This window comes from Hemitrygon akajei, chromosome 5 (genome assembly GCF_048418815.1).
Source record: "Hemitrygon akajei chromosome 5, sHemAka1.3, whole genome shotgun sequence".
Lineage (NCBI taxonomy): Eukaryota > Metazoa > Chordata > Chondrichthyes > Myliobatiformes > Dasyatidae > Hemitrygon > Hemitrygon akajei.
The window spans coordinates 22,756,601-22,778,379 of record NC_133128.1 but is presented as its reverse complement, the minus strand read 5'-3'; the positions used below and the strand labels follow the sequence as shown (position 1 = coordinate 22,778,379).

The 21,779-nt window shown below is 41.9% G+C and overlaps 1 protein-coding gene across 5 annotated transcripts in view; it reads left to right on the top strand.

Moving 5' to 3' along the window:
* The window catches only part of LOC140727541 (cell adhesion molecule DSCAM), a 779,430-nt gene that overhangs the window by 118,559 nt on the left and 639,092 nt on the right, over window positions 1–21,779 (top strand). For all 5 annotated transcript variants that reach the window (XM_073045003.1, XM_073045002.1, XM_073045004.1 and 2 more), the window contains one exon: window positions 15,489–15,806. In XM_073045003.1, coding sequence (XP_072901104.1) covers window positions 15,489–15,806 — 318 coding nt within the window. The remainder of the gene's footprint in view (window positions 1–15,488; window positions 15,807–21,779) is intronic.

Below are 21,779 nucleotides of genomic sequence, written 5' to 3'. Positions count from 1 at the left end.
CACTGGCTGAAGAAATTTTGACACATCTCTGTATTCTGATAGACAATGAGCTTCCAGTCAAGCTGAGGGTTCAGTCTTTGAAGAGTCTTTTCCTCGGATGGTCAAAAGCTGTGTATCAATGGCTTGACATAAGGAACTCTACGATAGACCCCGTCTCTGTTCCACAGCCATGAACTTCTGTGAAGGAGCCGTTATGCTGGGTTGCTACTGATGAACTACAGAGGGGCTCCAGGCAGCCTTGGGGTAAGAGTGAATTACTGCTAGTCTATTTAATGAATGCGGTGAATCAGAAAAGGCAACAACAATGAGTAAATTATAGGGATTCTATCCTCTGAGAACAAGAAATCTAACAGTCCCATTAATTGGCAGGTGCAGTAATGACAGTGATCAACATGTTTTACCGTTGTTCAATTAGCTGTATAACTACCTTGGCAGGGACTATAAAATTAGTCATAGAAACATACTCACCTTATTTTTAGTGTATTAAGGCTGAAATGAATCGATACAGCACTAACTCAGACAGGATATATATTGAATAAGACTAGCAGGATCTGGCTCATTCCCTTCCTCTCGTGACTTGTCAACTCAGTGGGGTACAGCTCTTGAAGTGGCCTTTGATGCCCTTCCTCAGGGTGAATGAGATGAGAGATCAGCAATTACACATCATTAATAACTATTCATTCCAGCCATCTCACAGTTTGGCCAAGTGAACACATTTCAAATATTGACTTCTGACAAGACTATCACCACCTTAAACAAGGGAGATTTACACGATCCATTTTCTTCAGAGCATCTGATAGTATGATGCTTCACTGAAATGTTAATTGTCCAGGAGATTCTTTTTCAAATTTATACCTCTGACAAACACAATTCACAGCCTGAGCAGTTTACATCAGCTCTTCGCTATAATAGGCTCAGTTTAAAATAGCACTAATTAGCCAGCTCAAAGCATTAAACTCCATTAAACACAACCCATTTATTTCAGATTTACCTTGCTTCTTGTCTGTACTACTGAAACTACTCTTGTGAAATTATTTCTAGTGAAAATAAAGATTGCAAGCCAAGAAGTCTGTTTGCAATCAATACTTCAGGTAATAACGGTTAGACGTCACAAGGCACAGGGCTAGGAACTGCTTTCAATAGTGATTTCAGGCCATGCTATCTCCTGGGGAAGCCAACTCAAATCTGGCTAATTATATTGGACTCAGAGGCAGTTGGAAATCACTCTCCACCTTCATGTGGTCAGATATTGCCCATTACGCCACTTGCATTTAGGGCAGCAATGAAGGTCCACCATCTCTGGGCGTGTTCAGGGCTTCCTTCATCGTGTCAGCAACCTTCTCGATGTTTTCACTACTGTCCATCATGCAAGCCCTGGGTGGAGTAGCACCGCACTCTGATGTAGAAGGATTCTTTATTGCTGTTTCTGTCACAATTTTGTGTGACCAGTCAGAGTTGTTGGCCCTGAGCTGAACCCCTGAACCTGGAAGTCTGGTGGACCACTCTCGGTGTGGCCTCTACTCTTTGACCTGTTTGGCATGGGTGACCCTCCCAAGAGCCAAAGCAGAAAGCCCTGACTCCAGCCAACGTAGCTCTGGGTCATTGAGGCATGCAAGCCTCCACAAGGTTGTGGTCCTCGTGGAGGAAAATGTTGCACTGATGCAAAGTAAAATAAGCAATTTAAATGAAATCAGGTATCACTCTGATTACTTTTCAAACCACAATGCACCTGAACTCCCAGGGCCTTTGTCTCCCACAATGCTCCTAAATGAAAAGAGGCTTCTGTCACTGATAGAAACATAGGAAACCCACAGCACAATACAGGCCCTTCGGCCCACAAAGTTGTGCCGAACATGTCCCTACCCTAGAAATTACTAGGCTTACCCATAGCCCTCTATCCAAAAGTCTCTTAAAAGACCCTATTGCATCCACCTCCACCACCGTTGCTGGCAGCCCATTCCACGCACTCACCACTCTCTGAGTAAAAAGCTTACCCCTGACATCTCCTCTGCACCTACTCCCCAGCATCTTAAACCTGTGTCCTCTTGTGGCAACCATTTCAGCCCTGGGAAAAAGCCTCTGACTATCCACACGATCAATGCCTCTCATCATCCTATGCACCTCTATCAGGTCACCTCTCATCCTCCATCGCTCCGAGGAGAAAAGGCCGAGTTCACTCAACCTATTTTCATAAGGTATGCTCTCCAATCCAGGCAACATCCTTGTAAATCTCCTCTGCACCTTTTCTATGGCTTCCACATCCTTCCTGTAGTGAGGTGACCAGAACAGAGCACGGTACTCCAAGTGGGGTCTGACCAGGGCCCTATATAGCTGCAAAATTTACCTCTCGGCTCCTAAATTCAATCCCACGATTGATGAAGGCCAATGCACCGTATGCTTTCTTAACCACAGAGTCAACCTGCGTAGCAGTTTTGACTGTCCTATGGACTTGGACCCGAAGCTCCCTCTGATCCTCCACGCTGCCAAGGGTCTTACCATTAATACTATATTCTGCCATCATATTTGACCCACCAAAATGAACCACCTCACACTTATCTGGGTTGAACTCCATCTTCCACTTCTCAGCCCAGTTTTGCATCCTATCAAAGTCCCGTCGTAACTTCTGACAGCCCTCCACACCATCCACAACCCCCCCAACCTTTGTGTCATCAGCAAATTTACTAACCCATCCTTCCACTTCCTCATCCAGGTCATTTATAAAAATCACAAAGAGTAGGGGTCCCAGAACAGGTCCCTGAGGCACACCACTGGTCACCGGCCTCCATGCAGAATATGACCCGTCTACAACCACTCTTTGCCTTCTGTAGGTAAGCCAGTTCTGAATTCACAAAGCAATGTCCCCTTGGATCCCATGCCTCCTTACTTTCTCAATAAGCCTTACATGGGGTACCTTATCAAATGCCTTGCTGAAATCCATATACACATATCTATGGCTCTTCCTTCATTAATGTGTTTAGTCACATCCTCAAAAAATTCAATCAAGCTCATAAGGCACGACCTGCCCTTGACAAAGCCATGCTGACTACTCCTAATCATATTATACCTCTCCAAATGTTCATAAATCCAGCCTCTCAGGATCTTCTCCATCTACTTACCAACTACTGAGGTAAGACTCACTGGTCTTTCCTGGGCTATCTCTACTCCCTTTCTTGAATAAAGGAAAAACATCTGCAACCCTCCAATCCTCCGGAACCTCTCCCGTCCCCATTGATGATGCAAAGATCATCGCCAGAGGTTCAGCAATCTCCTCCCTCACCTCCCACAGTATCCTGGGGTATATCTCATCCGGTCCCATCGACTTATCCAACTTGATGCTTTCCAAATGCTCCAGCACATCCTCTTTCTTAATATCTCCATGCTCAAGCTTTTTAGTCTACTGCAAGTCATCACTACTATCACCAAGATCCTTTTCCATAGTGAATATTGAAGCAAAGTATTCATTAATTACCCCTGCTATTTCCTCCGGTTCCATACGCATTTTCCCACTGTCACACTTGATAGGTCCTATTCTTTCATGTCTTATCCTCTTGCTGTTCACATACTTGTAGAATGCCTTGGGGTTTTCCTTAATTCTGCCCCCCAAGGCCTCCTCATGGCCCTTTCTGGCTCTCCTAATTTCCTTCTTAAGCTCCTTCCTGTTGGCATAATCTTCTAGATCCCTAACATTACCTAGCTCTCTGAACCTAATTGCAGCATCCACTTTTTTCAGTATTTTCAGGGTGATCTATGGCCCGGACACCCTTGTGTCCACTGGGCTGAAACAAAGAACAGACAGGGACATAGGAAGTACAGAGGGTTAGTCAGTACCCATTGGCAGAAGCCACTTGACAGAACTCCTCAACCTTAACCCTGCCCTTGATGGGGGCACCCCTGATTCCATCCCATAGCCAGCTATTTGACGAAGTCTCTCTGCACTCCTGACCAAACAGAAGTCAAAACAGCCATTATGACAACTGTGAAACAGTTAGTGAAATCTGTGCTGAGGTTCCAAAACCAGGCAGAGAGAGACTTCAGTGATAAATACACAACGTTATCTCCCACATGTGGGAAGTAAAGAGCATTCTGGGGCATCCAGTCTCAGTAGCTACAGAGACTGCTGTCTGGAACAGCGTAAGCCATTGCCGTGGTCCTCTTTAAACAGTCATTCGTGAGCTGTTTTCCATCTTACAGTGTGGATTCTGTCCATTTCAAGGTGCAGTGGATATAATCTTCCTTGTGTGGCAACTCCAAGAGAAATGTGGGGAACAGCACCAAATGATATTCCTGGTCTTTGCTGAGCTCACAGAAACCTTTCACCCTAGAAAGCTTTGACTCTGCCAGTGGAGGCGAGACGTGCAGCATCCTTCTTAAATTTGACTGCTGCCAGGAGTCTACCTCACATTTCCATCTGTTTCATTAAGGCATGCGAGCTACGGTCTTAATGGATAGGGGTGGAGAAGACTTCAGTCTCAGTGCAGACTGTGGTCATACAGGTCTGCATTGTCATCTGGGCAGGTTTCATCAACATGTCCTCAAAGATGGGAGTGTATTGTGTTTGGTAATTCCTACCAACAAGGGAGGTGCATCTTCCACAGTTAGATTGGTGAGATTCACAGTTATTTATTGTGTTTACATTGAAGCAGACAGTGACATGCGTTGTTGTAGTAACAACCAATGTACCTTAGGGGTGCGCTGTGGGCACCCCTAAGTGTCGCAACACATTTCAGCGCCAACATAACATCATGAGTATGAGGTTAATTCAGTTCAACTCTCACATTAGTTCATGCACTGCCTGCTGCTGATCTATTCTGACAGCTATATACCAATTTTGGAGAAAGTACTGCTGTGGATGCATTCATAGAACATATTGAAAACAATAGTATTTATGAAAGGACTAACCTATATTTGACCAACCTGCCAGATTTCTTTGGGAATGAGACTCATAGAAATGAAGTGGTGGAGTCAGATTTTCAGAAGATGATATTTCACTAAAGCTTGTTCAACAGGTTTGGACCACACTCAGATGAAGCCCCTGTATTGAACATGGTTCGAGAAAAGGTTATCAAGCAAAGTAATAAGTGGGAATCACAAGCCTTCCTCTGTCTGGCCAGCTGCTACTCAGAGGCCCTGCGGGCATCGGTGCTTGCTTTTGAGATATTCTTGACCTGTGTTAGTGATTTATGTGTGGGAATCAGATGTTATATTTCCAAATTTGATTATGAGTAAAAAAGGATGCAGTGAAGCTTCAGGAGGAGACTGACAAGCTGAGTGAGTGAGCAAGAACATGACTGGTCTATATAATATGAAAACGTGAAGTTATCCATTCAATGAGTGATTAGGGTTATGCCGATATTCAGAAGTACCTGGATGGCTTTGTAAACAGCTCACTCAAAGCCAATAAGCAGGTGCCTCTGTGTTGTAACTACAATGTAATTCAATGCTCTTGGCTCGGTGTTCAAATGCTATTATGGATGTGAAAGTTGAATTGGTGCAGGGATTAGTATTGACAAAGGCAGCAAGGAGACTACTATTGCACCTCTCTCTAAAGAAAATGTCATGGGATCTTTAAGAAACAAAAGTGCTGGACGAACTCAGCAGGTCAGACAGCATCCATGAAGAGGAATAAATAGTTGACATTTTGAGCCAAGTCCCTTCATTGGGACTTCATCAGGACATTTCATGGGATCTCTAAGGCCTACTTGGGAGGACTGGTAGATCCAAGAGAACAATGGGATTGTTGCAGAGTGCCAAATAACTTTTTGACTAAATGCATGTATCCGCATTTCAGTTTGTTGTTTAATTAATTTGGAAAGCTTTGTGTAGAGATGCTCTCTAAAATGCTCAGCTTGATATGTATTGTGTCTGTAATGTGGTACATTATTGGCTTCTTTATACAGTGCAGCAGTTCTTTACTCAAGTCTCAACCTCATATCTGGAGTTAAAGGCTTGAACCTATAACTATTTGACTCAGAATGTTATCAGCAGGGCAGGAGATCATAATTGCTGCTCAAAACAGGTTTTCCGCTAATTGACAATGAAGTTTAGCTGTGTGAATTCATTTCTGGCTTGTTGTAAGTCTTTTGTATTCGGGTAATAAGTCTTAAATGTTTTGAAGTGGTAAAATGTTTCTTTAAACTTGTAAGAACTCCACTGAGAAATTCTGCACCAAGATTTGGAATGTCGTTGGTTATTCGTTTCCATTTTTCAGAGAGAAAACATCTACACATACACAAGTTTTTAAGAGTGGATGTGAACTTCAAAAGAAATCAATGAAATTTATAAATCCATTGGCTATACTTTTTATCATCATTGTTAATTGTGTGTTTCCATACTTTTCATTTGATAAGTCCTAACTTAGACATAAGAGATTTCGATTACTGAAGTAAAAATGGCAATTGAACTGCCACCTGGAGCATATTGATATTTGGGATAGTGATTTTTAAAAATAGTGATATTTCACTGCTAATTATGACCCATGGAACCCCATGACGTGCATTCAATTATTAAGTACATAAAATAATTGGTTGACTGTCACATCCAATGCTGACAGTTTTTAGATGATGTGAACTGCACGAAGAAACCTGTATGGCAAAGTTTTTTAAAGTGGAGAAGCTGTTGCACTGTGCAGTTCCACTTTCTCGACCTCAAATGTCTGGATCCAGTGGTACAAGTAGTCACCACAACTGGGACCTTCCCTGGTTGTAGTGGGTGATTATGACTTCTTCTGCGCCTTGTCGTGCCCTTTGCAGAACCACTTTCCTGGCTGTTTGAAAGAAGGGATGTATTGCAAGAATTAAATAACCTAGGAAGATGACAGTATGGTTAATGGCAAAGTGATGGTATTTAACCAGGGAACCCGAAGAAAGCTGCCTGCACAAATCTAACAGAGCCTGAGGAAGAGAATTTTCCTTTATTGTTGTTGCTGTCAGACATCAGTTCAAAGAGATCCCTGGCATCCAGCAATGGTGATGTTATCAGTCTGGCTGAGCTGAGAAACACAAGGAAAAATTCTAACAGATCACAAGCTAGGAAGGAGAATACCCATTATTAATATTTAATTTTAAGCATATTACAGTATGCAAAATAATGATTTGATATTGCATACGTAATTATGTTGGTAGCTGAGTGTAGTATAAACATTTTAAATAAAATTATTTAAAAATCTCATTTTATTTAGAGCTGAATATTTCAGAAAATTACAATCCCCTTGCATAAAATTATTTGGGAGATAATGAGTCTATTGACAAGTATTAGTGGATTAACATGTGCTTGAAAGCTTATTGCCCATGCAGTGAAGCTTCATGCTTTTTAATATCTAATATTGAGAAAAGTATGTCAATACCTGAAATTATCATTGATTCAACTTCCACCCCAGAAAAGAGCAAAGAGATAAATCTTTAGAGTTTACACAAGGAAATATGCAGATGCTGGAAATTCAAACAACACACACAAAATGCTGGTGGAACACAGTAGGTCAGGCAGCATCTATAAGGAGAAGCACTGTCGACGTTTCGGGCCGAGACCCTTCGTCAGGACTAACTGAAAGGAAAGATAGTAAGAGATTTGAAAGTAGTGGGGGGAAGGGAAATGCAAAATGATAGGAGAAGACCGGAGGGGGTGGGATGAAGCTAAGAGCTGGAAAGGTGATTGGCAAAAGTGATACAGAGCTGGAGAAGGGAAAGGATTATGGGACGGGAGGCCTCGGGAGAAAGAAAGGGGGAGGGTGGGGGAAGCACTAGAGGGAGATGGAGAACAGGTAGAGTGATGGGCAGAGAGAGAGAAAAAAAACAAACAACTAAATATGTCAGGGATGGGGTAAGAAGGGGAAGAGGGGCATTAATGGAAGTTAAAGAAGTCAATGTTCATGCCATCAGGTTGGAGGCTACCCAGCCGGTATATAAGGTATTGTTCCTCCAACCTGAGTTTGGATTCATTTTGACAGTAGAGGAGGCCATGGATAGACATATCCTGCAATTAAAGCAGTATCTCCCAGTGGCCACACATTTTAATTCCACGTCCCATTCCCATTCTGATACTATTATTCTGATAATAGAAATCACCTAGTGTCCCTTTATGTACGTATAATCAGTCTATGTATACAGCAGTTTACAGTACATTGTGTTTCATAGGATTGCTTTTATATTTATAGTATTTTTTTGAAAATTGGGGTCTTTATGATCTCTTTTTTTATGCTGCATCAGATCTGGAATAACAATCATTTTGTTCCCCTTTACATTTTATGACAATCAACAATCTTGTACCTCAAGTCTTGAGCCTTGAATCGTGAACTGAGAGTAGCTGACCTAGTCTTGTCTGCTTTATATTGCGAAATAAAATTTGCAGGTCCACATCAAATATTTTACCATCCACAGTAGGAAAAAAAAGCATATGTTCAAGAATTCTTCAGTGGATATCTGGATTCTAAAGAAACTAAATATGCTAGAAATGTTTACTGAGAAGAGGTGCATCTATAGTCAGAAATTAAAAACAGATTTAATATTTTTGTCCTGGTAACCCATTCCTGACCTGAAATATTAATTCTGGTGTTCTCTTCATAGAAGCTATCTGATTAACTGAGTACTTCCAACATTCTCAGTTTGTACATCAGGCTTTCAAAACCTATTTTTTAAAGTTGGCAATAGAGTTTAAGGAGATGTTCTTTAGTAGGGTGAACTTTATATCAGAGTACAATGTATGGTATTGGTCTTATTTAAGGCAGGATGTGTTGGAAGCTGTTGATGAATAGATGAATTCTTGGCATGTATAGCTGATGACCACTGAAGTTCAAAAGAACAAGATTGGTCTAGATTGAATACAAGATACTGAGAGAACTTGGCAGCATAGGCATGGACAGGATGTTTCATAATAGTCATTGTTTAGGAATAAACAATTATTTATTTAATATGGACCTGAGGGGAAACACGTTTTCCTCAGAGTGCTATGGGTCTTTGCAATTTTCTTCCTCAAAACACTGTAGAAATAGAGTCAGTGGATGTTATTTTTTTGGCAAAGGCAGATATATACTTGTGGGTGGTGGGGTGGAGATATGTCTTGACCAAAGGAGGTGCAAGGCGAATCCTTCCCTCTGCTAGCCTGCAACATGAAACAGTGGGAGCAGGTGGTGTATAGTCATGTAAGCAGTTGGTAATCACAAGTCCTGGTTATGCAACCACTGATGCCAGGCAGACAATCTCTGAAGAGTATTGATAATGGCTGGGATCACCCATCTTGTAAAGACACCACCTAGAAGAAGGCAGTAGCAAACCACTTCTTTAGAAAAATTTGCCAAGAACAATTATGCTCATGAGACCATGATCACCTATGTCATATGGCATGGCACAAAATGCAGTTGATGATGATTTTATATGTGTGTGTGTGTGTGTGTGTGTGTGCATATATTTTTTTGTGCCATGTTGTGTGTGTATACACATATATGTAGATTACGACTAGGAAGAGGATACAAGGTCATCTGGAATGTATCCAGATGGTCTAACTAAACAGCAGAGCTTGAAGAGCCTATAGCATAGTCCTGCTCCTGACTCCTTTGTGTTAATGCTATTTTACGTTTTTCTTCCATTTTCCCAGTCTTGTTGGTGGGTCTAAATCCTGGAATTCCCTACCCGATAGTGCAGTTTACTCTCATTGGGAAGGCGGAGTTTCAGAGCTAACTTCTTGAAGGCAGCAAAGATGGGCATTCTAGCCATGGCCATCGCCTACGAAGCAGCAATGAAGTTGTCCTTTCAGATCGGTATCCTGCACTGAGCATCATTTTCACAGGACCTTCTGGCGAGTAGCAAGACTATGTCACAGGCAAGAAGGAAGCTGATTCGAATGCAGTCTGTACAACAGTAACCTTATCAGTCCGAGTTTTAATTTGAACTTGTGCATAAAGAGACTACTGTCAAGTGGAAATAGAGGTGCAAAGGGGCCAGGAAAGTACAGTTTGAATTTTAAGAGTTATTTTATGTTCCAGGAGCAGCAAGGTGCTTCTCGACAAATTTGGGGATGTGTCCTTGTTTGGTCCTCCCTCCCTCGCTACTGCACCGCAATGGTGGTTGAAATCTTCTCGCTACCTCGTTGCAATACCTTACCTCCAGCTGCAAACTGTTCCTGCAAGAGTTCTGTCTTGCTCTGCTTGAATTAGCTGTCATGCATTCTACAAAGAAACAGTAACTACATCTCGGCACGTTTGCGTAGGGAGCGGCACGATCGTGGAGTGCCTAGCACAATGCTTTACGGTGCAGGTGACTCAGGTTCAACTCCTGCCATTGCCTGTAAGGAGTTTTGCTTTCTCTCTCTGTTCCTCCAGGTTCTCCAGTTTCCTCCCATTACCAGTTGGTAGGTTAATTGGTCATTGTAAAGCGTCCCGCGATTAAGCTTGGATTAAATCTGGGGATTGCTGGGTGGCATGGCTCAAATGGCTGCAAGGGCCTGTTCCAAGCTGTATCTCAATAAATAAATGTCAGAAGTATTCATCAGCTGGGTTGTCCTCGGGTTGTAGAAAGTGCTACAAAAATGCAAGTATCCTTCCATTAGATTTTATCCTGGGCAGCTTCATTTGTGCATCCAAGTTGATTTGGCTTTACCACTGCTGTATTATTTATGGTACTTCGGTGCAGTGTACATTTTAAGATATTGTATTGTTCATCCTCCAAATATTTGCTGAAATATTAATTAAAGGAGAAAGGTACCCTAAGGGGAGAACCTGGAGTACAAAGCACTGCCGGGCATCCATTATTCAACAAAGTACTGAAAAAATACAGCTCCTTTATTCTAGGATATTTCTTTGATTTAGTAAGTTATTCCCCTATCACCTATATTCACCACTGAAGTACACATTGGACCTGAGATTTATTATAGGTTAGCCTCAGTATCTCTTGTAGGAAGTCTCATCACTTCAATGGACATCAGCATTTCAAGGCGAAAGGTCATATCCAAATAGTATTAGGTTTCCCCAGATATTTCCTGAGATATTAAAAATTCATCTGGACAACAAAGGAGAATAGAGAAAAATAGACTGCCCTTATTTCTGCCGAGTTGGTGATAAACAAATAGCAAAATTACTTTTATGTTACCAGAGTTGTATATTTCCTCGCTTAACAAAAGGATATGGTTTCTGTAATTTTTTGTTGATGGGGGGGGGGGGGGGGTTTTATCAACTGAAAAGGCTGAGTGCAATATAGTATGGATATCATGGATACTATTGGTAAAGAGCGATGCTAGTGGGTGTCACTCATTAGCATGACACTATTATAGTTCAGGGTGCAGTGTTGGACTTCAATTCTGGGTCATTTGTAAGGAGTCCGTACATCCACCCCATGGAATGTGTGGGCTTTCCCAGGGTGCTCTGGTTTCCTCCCACGGAACAAAGACATACGGAGTAGGTTAATCGGTCATTGTAAATTATCCTATGATTAGGTTAGGGTTAAACTGGGGTTATCAGGGGTTGCAGGGCAATGCAGCTTGAAGGGCCTATTTTTCACTGTATATTGAAGTGAACTGAATTGTCTATATTACTTACGTCCTTCACATGCATAAAATCTTTATGTTACATCTCTGTTTGGATATGCAATTTACAGTAATTTGTATTAAATAATACATACAACAGGACAGTCAATATAATACAGAAATACAATTGTATCAGTGTGAATTAACCAGTCTGATGGCCTGGTGGAAGAAACTGTCCTGGACCCTGTTGGTCCTGGCTTTTATGCCGCAGTACCATTTCCCGGATGGTAGCAGCTGGAACAGTTTGTGGTTGGGGTGACTCGGGTCCCCAATGATCCTTCGGGCCCTTTTTACACACCTGTCTTTGTAATTGTCCTGAATAGTGGGAAGTTCACATCTACAGATGTGCTGGGCTGTCCGCACCACTCTCTGCAGAGTCCTGTGATTGAAGGAAGTACAGTTCTCATACCAGGCAGTGATGCAGCCAGTCAGGATGCTCTCAGTTGTGCCCCTGTAGGAAGTACTTGGGATCTGGGGGCCCACACCAAACTTCTTCAACCATCTGAGGTGAAAGAGACTCTGTTGTGCTTTTTTCACCACACAGCCGGTATGTACAGACCACATGAGGTCCTCGGTGATGTTTATGCCAGGGAACTTGAAGCTGTTCACCCTCTCAACCCCAGATCCATTGATGTCAATAGGGATCCATTGTAGTCTACAACCAGCTCCTTTTGTAAAACCAAAAATAAAATAAACTATTTGTTACAGTGGGAAATATAAAGGTATATCAAGGATTCATATCTTGAAGGGTCAATTGTATTTTGTGAAAATTTATAAATGAGCATTGAGGGATATCTGTACATGTCTCCAAGACTCAAACCATTGCCAGAATAATCCTAGACACACAACAGAAACCAGCCTATTGTTTTCTTTTGTTCTTTGGTGTCACATGCGAAGATTTCAAACAGAATCTCATTCAGTCCCCTTTTTTTTGGTGCCAAGTGCCAGGGAGTGTATACTGAAGACTATAAAAGAAAATGTTGCTGGGGTAGGGGGGATGGTGGGTTAACAAATGAGGAAAGATTGGTTAGGCTGGAGGTGAGCTCTTTGAAATAGATGTGTTAGAAGTAATGGGAGGTCTCAACAAAGTGAAATTCTAAATTCAAAGTAAATTTATTATCAAAATGCGTCTGTCACCATACAACCTGAAATTCATTTTCTTGCAGGCACTCAATGTGGATACAAAGAAATGTGTATTTAATATTTGAGTAATCTTTGAGCACTATTGTAAACATTTTTTGATTCAGCATTCCTTTGTGTTTATATAATTCATTACTATTATACCGTTTGTACGAAGTACATGAATGGGATAAGTCATCACGTCATCTTGTCGTTGTATGTGCATGTCTTACTCAAAGCGAAAATGACATGAATGTACATGAGTTATCCAGGCCCCATGCTTTTCTTTTAATTAGTTTTGTGTTTTGGAGTTACAAAGATAACAAGAAACACAATAGAATCAATGAAAAACTACACACAAAAGAAACGAAGACAAACAAACAACCAATTTGCATAAGAAGACAAACTACAATTACAAAAAGAACAATAGCAATAATTAAGGCACAGTGCAAAGTCTTAGGCAAATACAGTATACATAGCCAGGGAATGTAAGATCTTTGCACAGTGCTGTATTTGTCAACATGGAGTGGAGAGTGAGTTTGTAAATCTGTCAGGAGCAAAGGATATTGTCAGTGATGATGGTGGAACACTGTGGGAGGGGTGAGGGGACAGGTGGCAGAGAAGGAGTGCCAGGGGTTGTGGGGGTGGCTCTGCATGGGTGCAGATATACTAAGCTCTGAGACACCAGGAAGATCATTTGATTCCGAACAATCGGTTTATTGATCATTACAGAGTGTCTCTTTAGTACTTCTTTCTCCTTCCCCTTTCCCTTTCTGTAACCATGATTCCCTTCTCCTTGACTTGTGCACGGTACTGTGAATCAAAACTAACATTGAGAATGTGTGTTGTAGTATCCTTAAAAGTGTGATCAAGCGATTTGGAACAGAAGTGTTAAGGCGATTAACAGGCAAGAGTCACAGTGTCATAGAGTACAAGAACTTGACCCAATGTCCTTCAAATGCCCATTACTTTTGAACTTGCACCAACTCCATTTTGTTCACTTGACAGAGAGATCAATAAATAACCTGGAGTCATTGATTTAAGGTAAAGGATGAAAAGACCAGCAAAGGTTGATGGGAAAACAGTTTCTCATCTAAAAATTGGTGGAGGTTCATGAACTCACCATGTGAATGAATGGTTGAATCAAAATCACTTGTCAGAATTAAAATGTACTTGCTGGAAAATACCAGCCTGTGTAGCACCATTCATGAACTCATGGAGCTTGGCATCCAATTGATTGCTTTTGAAATGTAATCTCTCCTGTACTGTGAGGGCTCATAAACTGACCTGGCCAACAGGAAATCTCCACATCCCCATCTAATCTTCAAAGAGCTCAGGATTGAGGAAATGTGTTTTTATCTTGTTTTCTGGGCTTTGAGGTTGCTGGTGAGGCTAATGTGGGAACTTTAGACAGAAGAAGTGAGAGATGGTAGATTATAAGACCATAAGATGTAAGAGTAGAATTACTCCATTTGGCCCATTGAGTCTGCTCTGCTATTCCATCATGTCTGATCCTTTCTTTTCCAGCTCGGCCCTGCTCCCCGGCCTCCTCCCCGTAACCTTTGATGCCATGTCCATCCAATCAAGAACCTATCAAGCTCTGCCTTAAATATACCAAATGACCTGGCCTCCACAACTGCCTGTGGTAATAAATTCCACAAATTCACCACTCTCTGGCTAAATAAATTTCTCCATATCTCTGTTTTAAATGGACACCCCTCTATCCTGAGGCTGTGCCCTGTTGTCCAAGACTCCTCTACCATGGGAAACATCCTTTCCACATCAACTCTATCTAGGCCTTTCAACATTCGAAAAGTTTCAATGAGATCCCCCCTCAGCCTTCTAAATTCCAGTAAGTACAGACCCAGAGTTATCAAATGTTCTTTGTATGATAACCCTTTCATTCCTGGAATCATCCTTGTGAACCTCCTCTGAACCTTCTCTAATGACAGCACATCTTTTCCTAGGTGAGGAGCCCATAACTGTTCATAGTACTCAAGGTGAGGCCTTGCCAGTGCCGTATAAAGCCACAGCATCATATCCTTGCTCTTGTATTCTAGACCTCTTGAAACGAATGCTAACATTGCATTTGCCTTCCTCGCCACCGACTCTACCTGCAAGTTAACCTTTAAGGTGTTCTGCACAAGGACTCCCAAGTCCCTTTGCATCTCAGATTTTTGAAATTTCTCCACTTTCAGAAAATAGTCTGCACATTTATTTCATCTACCAAAGTAGAAGAATTATACTCTGTATAATTATATAATATTATATCAGTGATTTAAACAGCTATGTTCTTCCTCAGTAAAATGGACACTTGAGTGTTTTGCTTTTGCTTTGTCTCATCGATTGGATGGACACCAATCATAGTGTGATTAAAAGGAAAACATGCAACACATACAAAGTGGGTGGTATAACACAGACCAGAAGATATTTTACATGTGCTAAAGGGAGTCCTCATTTTAACGGGTTCACTGAAAGATTGCACCACCAATTTTGTCTGCATTTTGGGCTTACGATTCTAGGCTTGACTGCATCACACAGAAATGCTGAAGGAACTCAGATGGTCAGGCAGCATCTGTGGAGAGGAATAAAGAGTTAACATTTCAGGCTGAGACTCTTTATCAGGGTTTGATGAACATCCAGCATCTTGTGCATGCTGCTCAGCATTTCCATCCTCTACAGAATTTCCTGTGTTTCTGATTGACTCTATAACCTTTAGATTCAATGGCAAGAGTATTACTAACCTTGACACATTTGAATCATTAGTAATGGAGTATAGTATCACTGATTTATTAATGCAAGGATGTGAATTTTTTTCTGTTCTATGCTAAAACAGATTGCCTTGCCTTGTCTTGTTTCAGTTGCCAGTGAAGATCTGCAGTCCAGTTTATATTTTGTCAATGGATCTCTGCAAGAGGTAGTCTTCGCCAGTACCATGGGGACATTGTTAACATGCCCTGCATCAGGGAATCCCCCAGCAACGCTGCGCTGGTACCACGCAACTGGAGAAGAGTTGTACGACGTTCCAGGGATCCGGCAAGTCCATCCGAATGGCACCCTCCAGATCTTCCCCTTCCCCCCTTCAAGTTTTAATAACTTAATCCACGACAGTTTGTACTATTGCACAGCAGAAAATCCTTCAGGGAAAATTAGAAGTCAGGATATTCATATTAAAGCCGGTGAGTGGCCTGAGAACATTCTTGATATGGTTGAGACAAGATAATCTGGCTGGCTTGAAATGTTGGTCATTCCCATGTTGTCCTTGCATTCTAGTAGAATCACAGATTGGTACCACATAGGTCACTTGATTAACCATAGAACCATAGAACACTACGGCACAGTACAGGCCCTTCAGCCCTCCATGTTGTGCCGACCCATATAATCCTTAAAAAAAGTACTAAACCCACATTACCCCATAACCTTCTATTTTTCTTTCATCCATGTGCCTGCCCAAGAGGCTCTTAAATACCCCTAATGTTTTAGCCTCCGCCACCATCCCTGGCAAGTCATTCCAGGCACTCACAATTCTCTGTGAAAAACTTACCCCTGATGTCTCCCCTAAACTTCCCTCCCTTATTTTTGTACCTATGCCCTCTGGTGTTTGCAATTGGTGCCCTGGGAAACAGGTACTGACTCTCCACCCTACCTATGCCTCTCATAATCTTGTAGACCTCTATCAAGTCCCCTCTCATTCTTCTACGCTCCAAAGAGAAAAATCCCAGCTCTGCTAACCTTGCTTCATATGACTTGTTCTCCAATCCAGGCAACATCCTGGTAAATCTCCTCTGCACCCTCTCCATAGCTTCCATATGCTTCCTATAATGAGGTGACCAGAATTGAACTCAATTCTTTGGAGAATATCTGGAGGTCAAAGAAAGAACATGCAAACACTGTGAGAGCACTGAGGTGAGGATTGAATTGGGGGGGGCGGGAATGGTGAGTGACCCGTGCAGTACTACAGCTCACAGCTCCACGAACCCACATTCAATCCTGACCTCTGGTTTCTTGGTGTGGAGTTTGCACGGTCTCTTTGTGACCTCCTGGAATTCCTCTGAGTGCTCTGGCTTCTTCCTACATTCCAAAAATGTGGTTTTAATCGGTTAACAGATCACTGTAAATTGCCACTGATGTGTAGGTAGGCAGTAGGGTCTGGAGAGATTTAATTGGAATGTAGGAAGAATAAAGAAGGATTGGTGTAAATTGACGCTTGATTGTTATTGTGGACTTAGTAGGTTGAAGGGCTGATCTATGTCTTAGAGACATTGAGGACTACAAAACAGAAACAGCTCCTTTGGCTCATCCAGATCATGCTGAACTGTAATTTTTCCTAGTCCCATTCAGCTGCAGTGGGATCATAAACCTCCATAGCTCTCTCATCCCTGTGCTTATTATCAAAGCTTCTCTTAAATGTTGCATTTGAGTTGGCATCCAACACTTCCAGAGGCAGTTCATTCCACACTCACGCCACCCCATGAGTGAAGAAGTTCCCCCTTAAATATTTCACCTTTCACCCTTAATCTATGACCTTTAGTCTTGCCCAACCCTAGTGGAAGAAGCCTCTATCAAATCTCCTCTCATTCTCCTGCACTCCAGGGAAACAAGTCCTAACCTATTCAACCTATTCCCTATAACTCAAGTCCCTTCAACATCCATATAAATCTTCTCCAGGCTCCTGCAGTCTTTTTGATATCTTTCCTGCACATAGGTGACCAGGACTATATACAATTCTTCAAAAATGGCCTCACCAGTGTCTTGTACAGCTTCAACATAACATCCCAACTCTTGTTCTTAATACTTTGATATATGAACGCCAATGTGCCAAAAGCTCATAACAACTCTATCTACCTGTGATGCCACTTTCAAGGAATTGTGGATCTCCTTTCCCTGATTCAGTCATTTCTGACTGTCTCCTGTTATTCCCCTTAATTTTATTTTTTAATCCAAGTTACTATTCAATTCCCTTTTTGCAAGTTTCTAATAAGAATCCACCCACCCTATCAGGAGGTGCATTCTGAACACAACTTGTCACATTAGAGACTTCTATTTGTTCCTCATCTGTTGCCAATTATGTCAACTGAGCATCCTTGAGTTACAACATACACTTGCCAGAGAAAATATAAAATTTTAGCAAATCCGGCAGTTGTGAAAAAGAGAAACATATTTAATGTTGAAGATCAAAGACGCTTCATTGGAGTAACTATCACCGTGAACTATTAAATACCCGCGTTCATTCTTGTATTTTGTTCCAAGACTGCCTCTTCCATTCCTTTGCATAACTGAAATCTCTCATCACAGTTGAGACCGTTCCAATATACCAAATATGGTATGCAAAATTGAGGGGTATAGCTAGGATAAATGCAAGCTGGCTTTTTTCCATTGAGGTTGAGTGGAACTAAGTAAAAGGTGAAGGGTGAAATATTTAAGGGTACTAGATGGGTTGAAGGGCATTTTTCTGTACTGTAATACTCTATGACTCAATAAATGTACTCAGAATCTTCCCAAGTGTTTTAAAATCCTTCTTGAGGTATGGTTGATAGCATTAACCAGAGTTTTATAAAGGTTGAACACACCCTGTGCATCACTAAATAGTTGTTTTGGTCTATACAATGTTTTCCAGTCTCTCAGAGAAGTGGTAGCATAATGGACTGGAAAAAAGCCATGAGATCCCCATGAGCCTGCTCTGTCATTCAATAAAATCAATCCTTACCCTGACATCAAGTCTCCCTTTCTGCCAGGTTGACCTTCGCCTGGAATATTCTTAATTGTTAAACATCCTCAGGCCTCTGAGGCTGACAACATAGGGAAATGTTTTCTTCCTTTCAGTTCAAAATGCCTAACCCCTAATGATGCCTCACTGCTCTGGTCAACCCCACCTCCATCTTGAGGAAATAACTCTTTGCATCTACCTTATGGATCCTTCTCAGAATCTGGTATGTCTAGAACTGCCATGAGAGTTCAAATCCTGCCATGACAATGAAATACAAACATGAGAAGATCTGCAGAAGCTGGGAATCCAAGCAACAGGCACAAAATGCTGGAGAAACTCAGCAACTAGACAGCATCTATGGAAGAGATGACTGTGCAGCCATTACATTGTTATAAAACCTATTTACAAATACCATTCTATAAAGGAAACCTACTCTTCTGCAATTGGAAAAAAAGAAAAACTTAAAAGGAACTTAAACCCTAAGTTGCAGGAGGCAGGAAAATGAGTGACTGTCAGGAGAAGGAAGGGGAATGAGCAGCCAGTGCAGAGTACCCCCGTGACCATTCCCCACAATACTAAGTATATTGCTTTGGACACTGTTGAGGGAAATGACCTACCAGAGGGTGCGGCAGCGACTCGGCCTCTGACACTGAGCCTGGCTCTGTGGCTCGGAAGGGGAGGGGGGAGAAGAGGACTGCAGTAGTGACAGGGGGATTCCATAGTTAGAGGAGTAGAAACAAGATTCGGTGAATGTGAAAGAGTCACCCAGATGGTATGTTGCCTCCCAGGTGCCAGGGTCAGGGATGTTTCAGGTCGCATCCACCTGGGTCATTGCGATCTTTCCTGGGGAAGGTATGACCTGTATAAAAGGGATGGGTTACACCTGAACCCGAAGGGGGACCAATATCTTTGTGGGCTGATTTTTTAGAGCTGTTGGGAGGGGTTTAAACTAATTTAGTGGGGGGAGGGAGGGGACGAAAGGGAACTGGAGTGATAGAGCTGAGAATGGGGCAGTTAGTATATGAGCAGATGCAGTGTGTAGTGAGATTGTCAGGAAGGACAGGCAGATGACAGGAACTCATTGAGGAAATAATGAGCAGGATAGATAAAGCAGAATTGGTAGATGTTTTTACTTAGAGTTTCAGAAAGCCTTTGACAAGGTACCGCACATGAGGCTGTTTAACAAGATGAGAGCCAGTGATATTACAGGAAAAATGCTAGCATGGATAGAGGATTGACTAGTTAGCAGAAGGCAATGAGCGGGAATAAAGGGAGCCTTTACTGGTTGGCTAGTGGTGTTCTGCAGCGATCAGTGTTGGGACTGCTTCTTTTTGCTTTATATGTCAATGTTTTGGATGACAGAATTGATAACTTTGTAGCTTTTTGTGGATGATATGAAGATAGGTTGAGAGGCAGGTAGTGTTAAGGAAACAGAGAGATTGCAGAAGGACTTGGGCAGATTAGGAGAATGGCAAAGAAGTGGTAGGTGGAATACAGTGTTGGGAAGTGTATAGTCATGCACTTTGGTAGAAGAAATAAAAGGGTAGACCATTTTCTGACTGGGGAGTAAATTAAAAAAATCCGAGGTGCAAAGGTCCCTAAAGGCCAACTTTAGGATGCAGGATTCCCTAAAGGTCAACTTGCAGGTTGCATAGGTAGTGAGGAAGTCAAATTCAATGTTAGCTTTCATTTCAAGAGGACTAGAATATAAATGCAAGGATGTAATGCTGTGGCTTTATAAGTCACTGGTGAGGCCTCACTTGGAGTATTGATAGTAGTTTTAGGCTCCTTCTCTAAGAAAGGTGGTGCTGGCATTGGAGAGGGTTCAGAGGACGTTCTTAAGAATGATTCTGGGAATGAAAGGGTTATTGTATGAGAAGCGTTTGATGGCTTTGGACCTGCACTTGCTGGAGTTTAGAAGAATGAGGGAGATCTCATTGAAACCTATCACGTTTTGAAAGGTCTATGCAGAGAGGGTGTTTCCCACAGTGAGGGAGTTTTGCACCTGAAGGTGCAGTCTCAGAAGAGGGGGATGGCTATTTAGAATGAAGATGAAGGGAAATTTTCTTAGCCAGAGGCTGGTGAATCTGTGGAATTCATTACCACAGCCGGCAGTGAAGGCCAGGTCATTGGGTGTATTTAAGATGGAAGTTGATAGGCTCTTGATTGGTCAGGACATGAAAGGTTACAGGGAGAGCTGGGTTGAGAGGGAAATGGATCAGTCATGATGAAATGGCAGAGCAGAGTCGATGGGCCAACTGGCCTAATTCTGCCGATGTGTCTTATGTCATGAACCACTCTGACTAATAAAAACCTGGGGGGAAGATCAGAAATACTGAAAGTTCTTCACAGGTTCTTCAGTGATTAAGATTCTAGGAGTGACTCTTTTCTAAAATGTGCTTGAGAACTGAGCATTATGAACGAGGCATTTACCATTCATTTTTTCTGACCTTGAAGTCTTCTTTTAGTGCAGTTAATAGTATTAGAATTGGAACTGAACTCATTCATCTTTTAACAACTTAGCTGCTGCTCCTATGTCATTGCGTTTTACGGAATCTCTTAAAGCAGTTAATCGTCTTCCCTTATTTTGGATCTTTTACAACTTCCTGTGTATTTCCAGCATGGTGTTTCTTTATCCTTGCAGTGAGGAGATGTTCACTCCCATTGACCCACTCCTGGTTCCTCCACAGACGCTACTTAGCCCACCGAGTCCTTGCTTTTTTTGTTCACTCGCTTTGCCTAGTCTAATTCACTAAATTACAATACCACCAGCATTTCAGTCTCGCAATGAAGGATCCCCTGGAAAATCAAGAGGAAACCCAGTGGGAGCAACACAAAAAGTGCTGGAGGAACCCAGCAGGTCATGTAGCGTCAATGGAGAAAAATGGACAGTTGGTGTTTCTGCTCAGTCAAATGGTCTTAATGCACAGCTTAATAGTGTGTGCATGTTATGTCCAGTTCCATTTATTTTTTTATTTAGAGATACATTGCGGAACAGTCCCATCAGTCCAATGCTTCATGCTGTCTAGGATCCCTCCTATTTAACCCTAGCCTAATCACAGGACAATTTACAATGACCAATTAACCTACTTACTGTTATGTCTTTGGTCTGTGGGAGGAAACAGAAGAGAATGTCATGCTAACAGCTATGCTACCATGGCACCCCGAACATGTATTAGAAATTTGCTGTGGTGTTGCCATGATATGCAACAAGAAGCAACATTCAACATTGATAAGAATAAAGAACGGCTATAGAATAAAATGTGCAGAAATACTAGCATGTGTTTACAGTTCAGATGTATTGACTTCATTGGAGTACATCGTATAGGATGTGTAAGAATCACATGAGTAGAGAAAGTACCATAGTATATATACAGTACAGATACAGTAGATCTAGTAATACTTAAGAGGAAATTTCCAATTTCTCAATTTACCTTGACCCAAT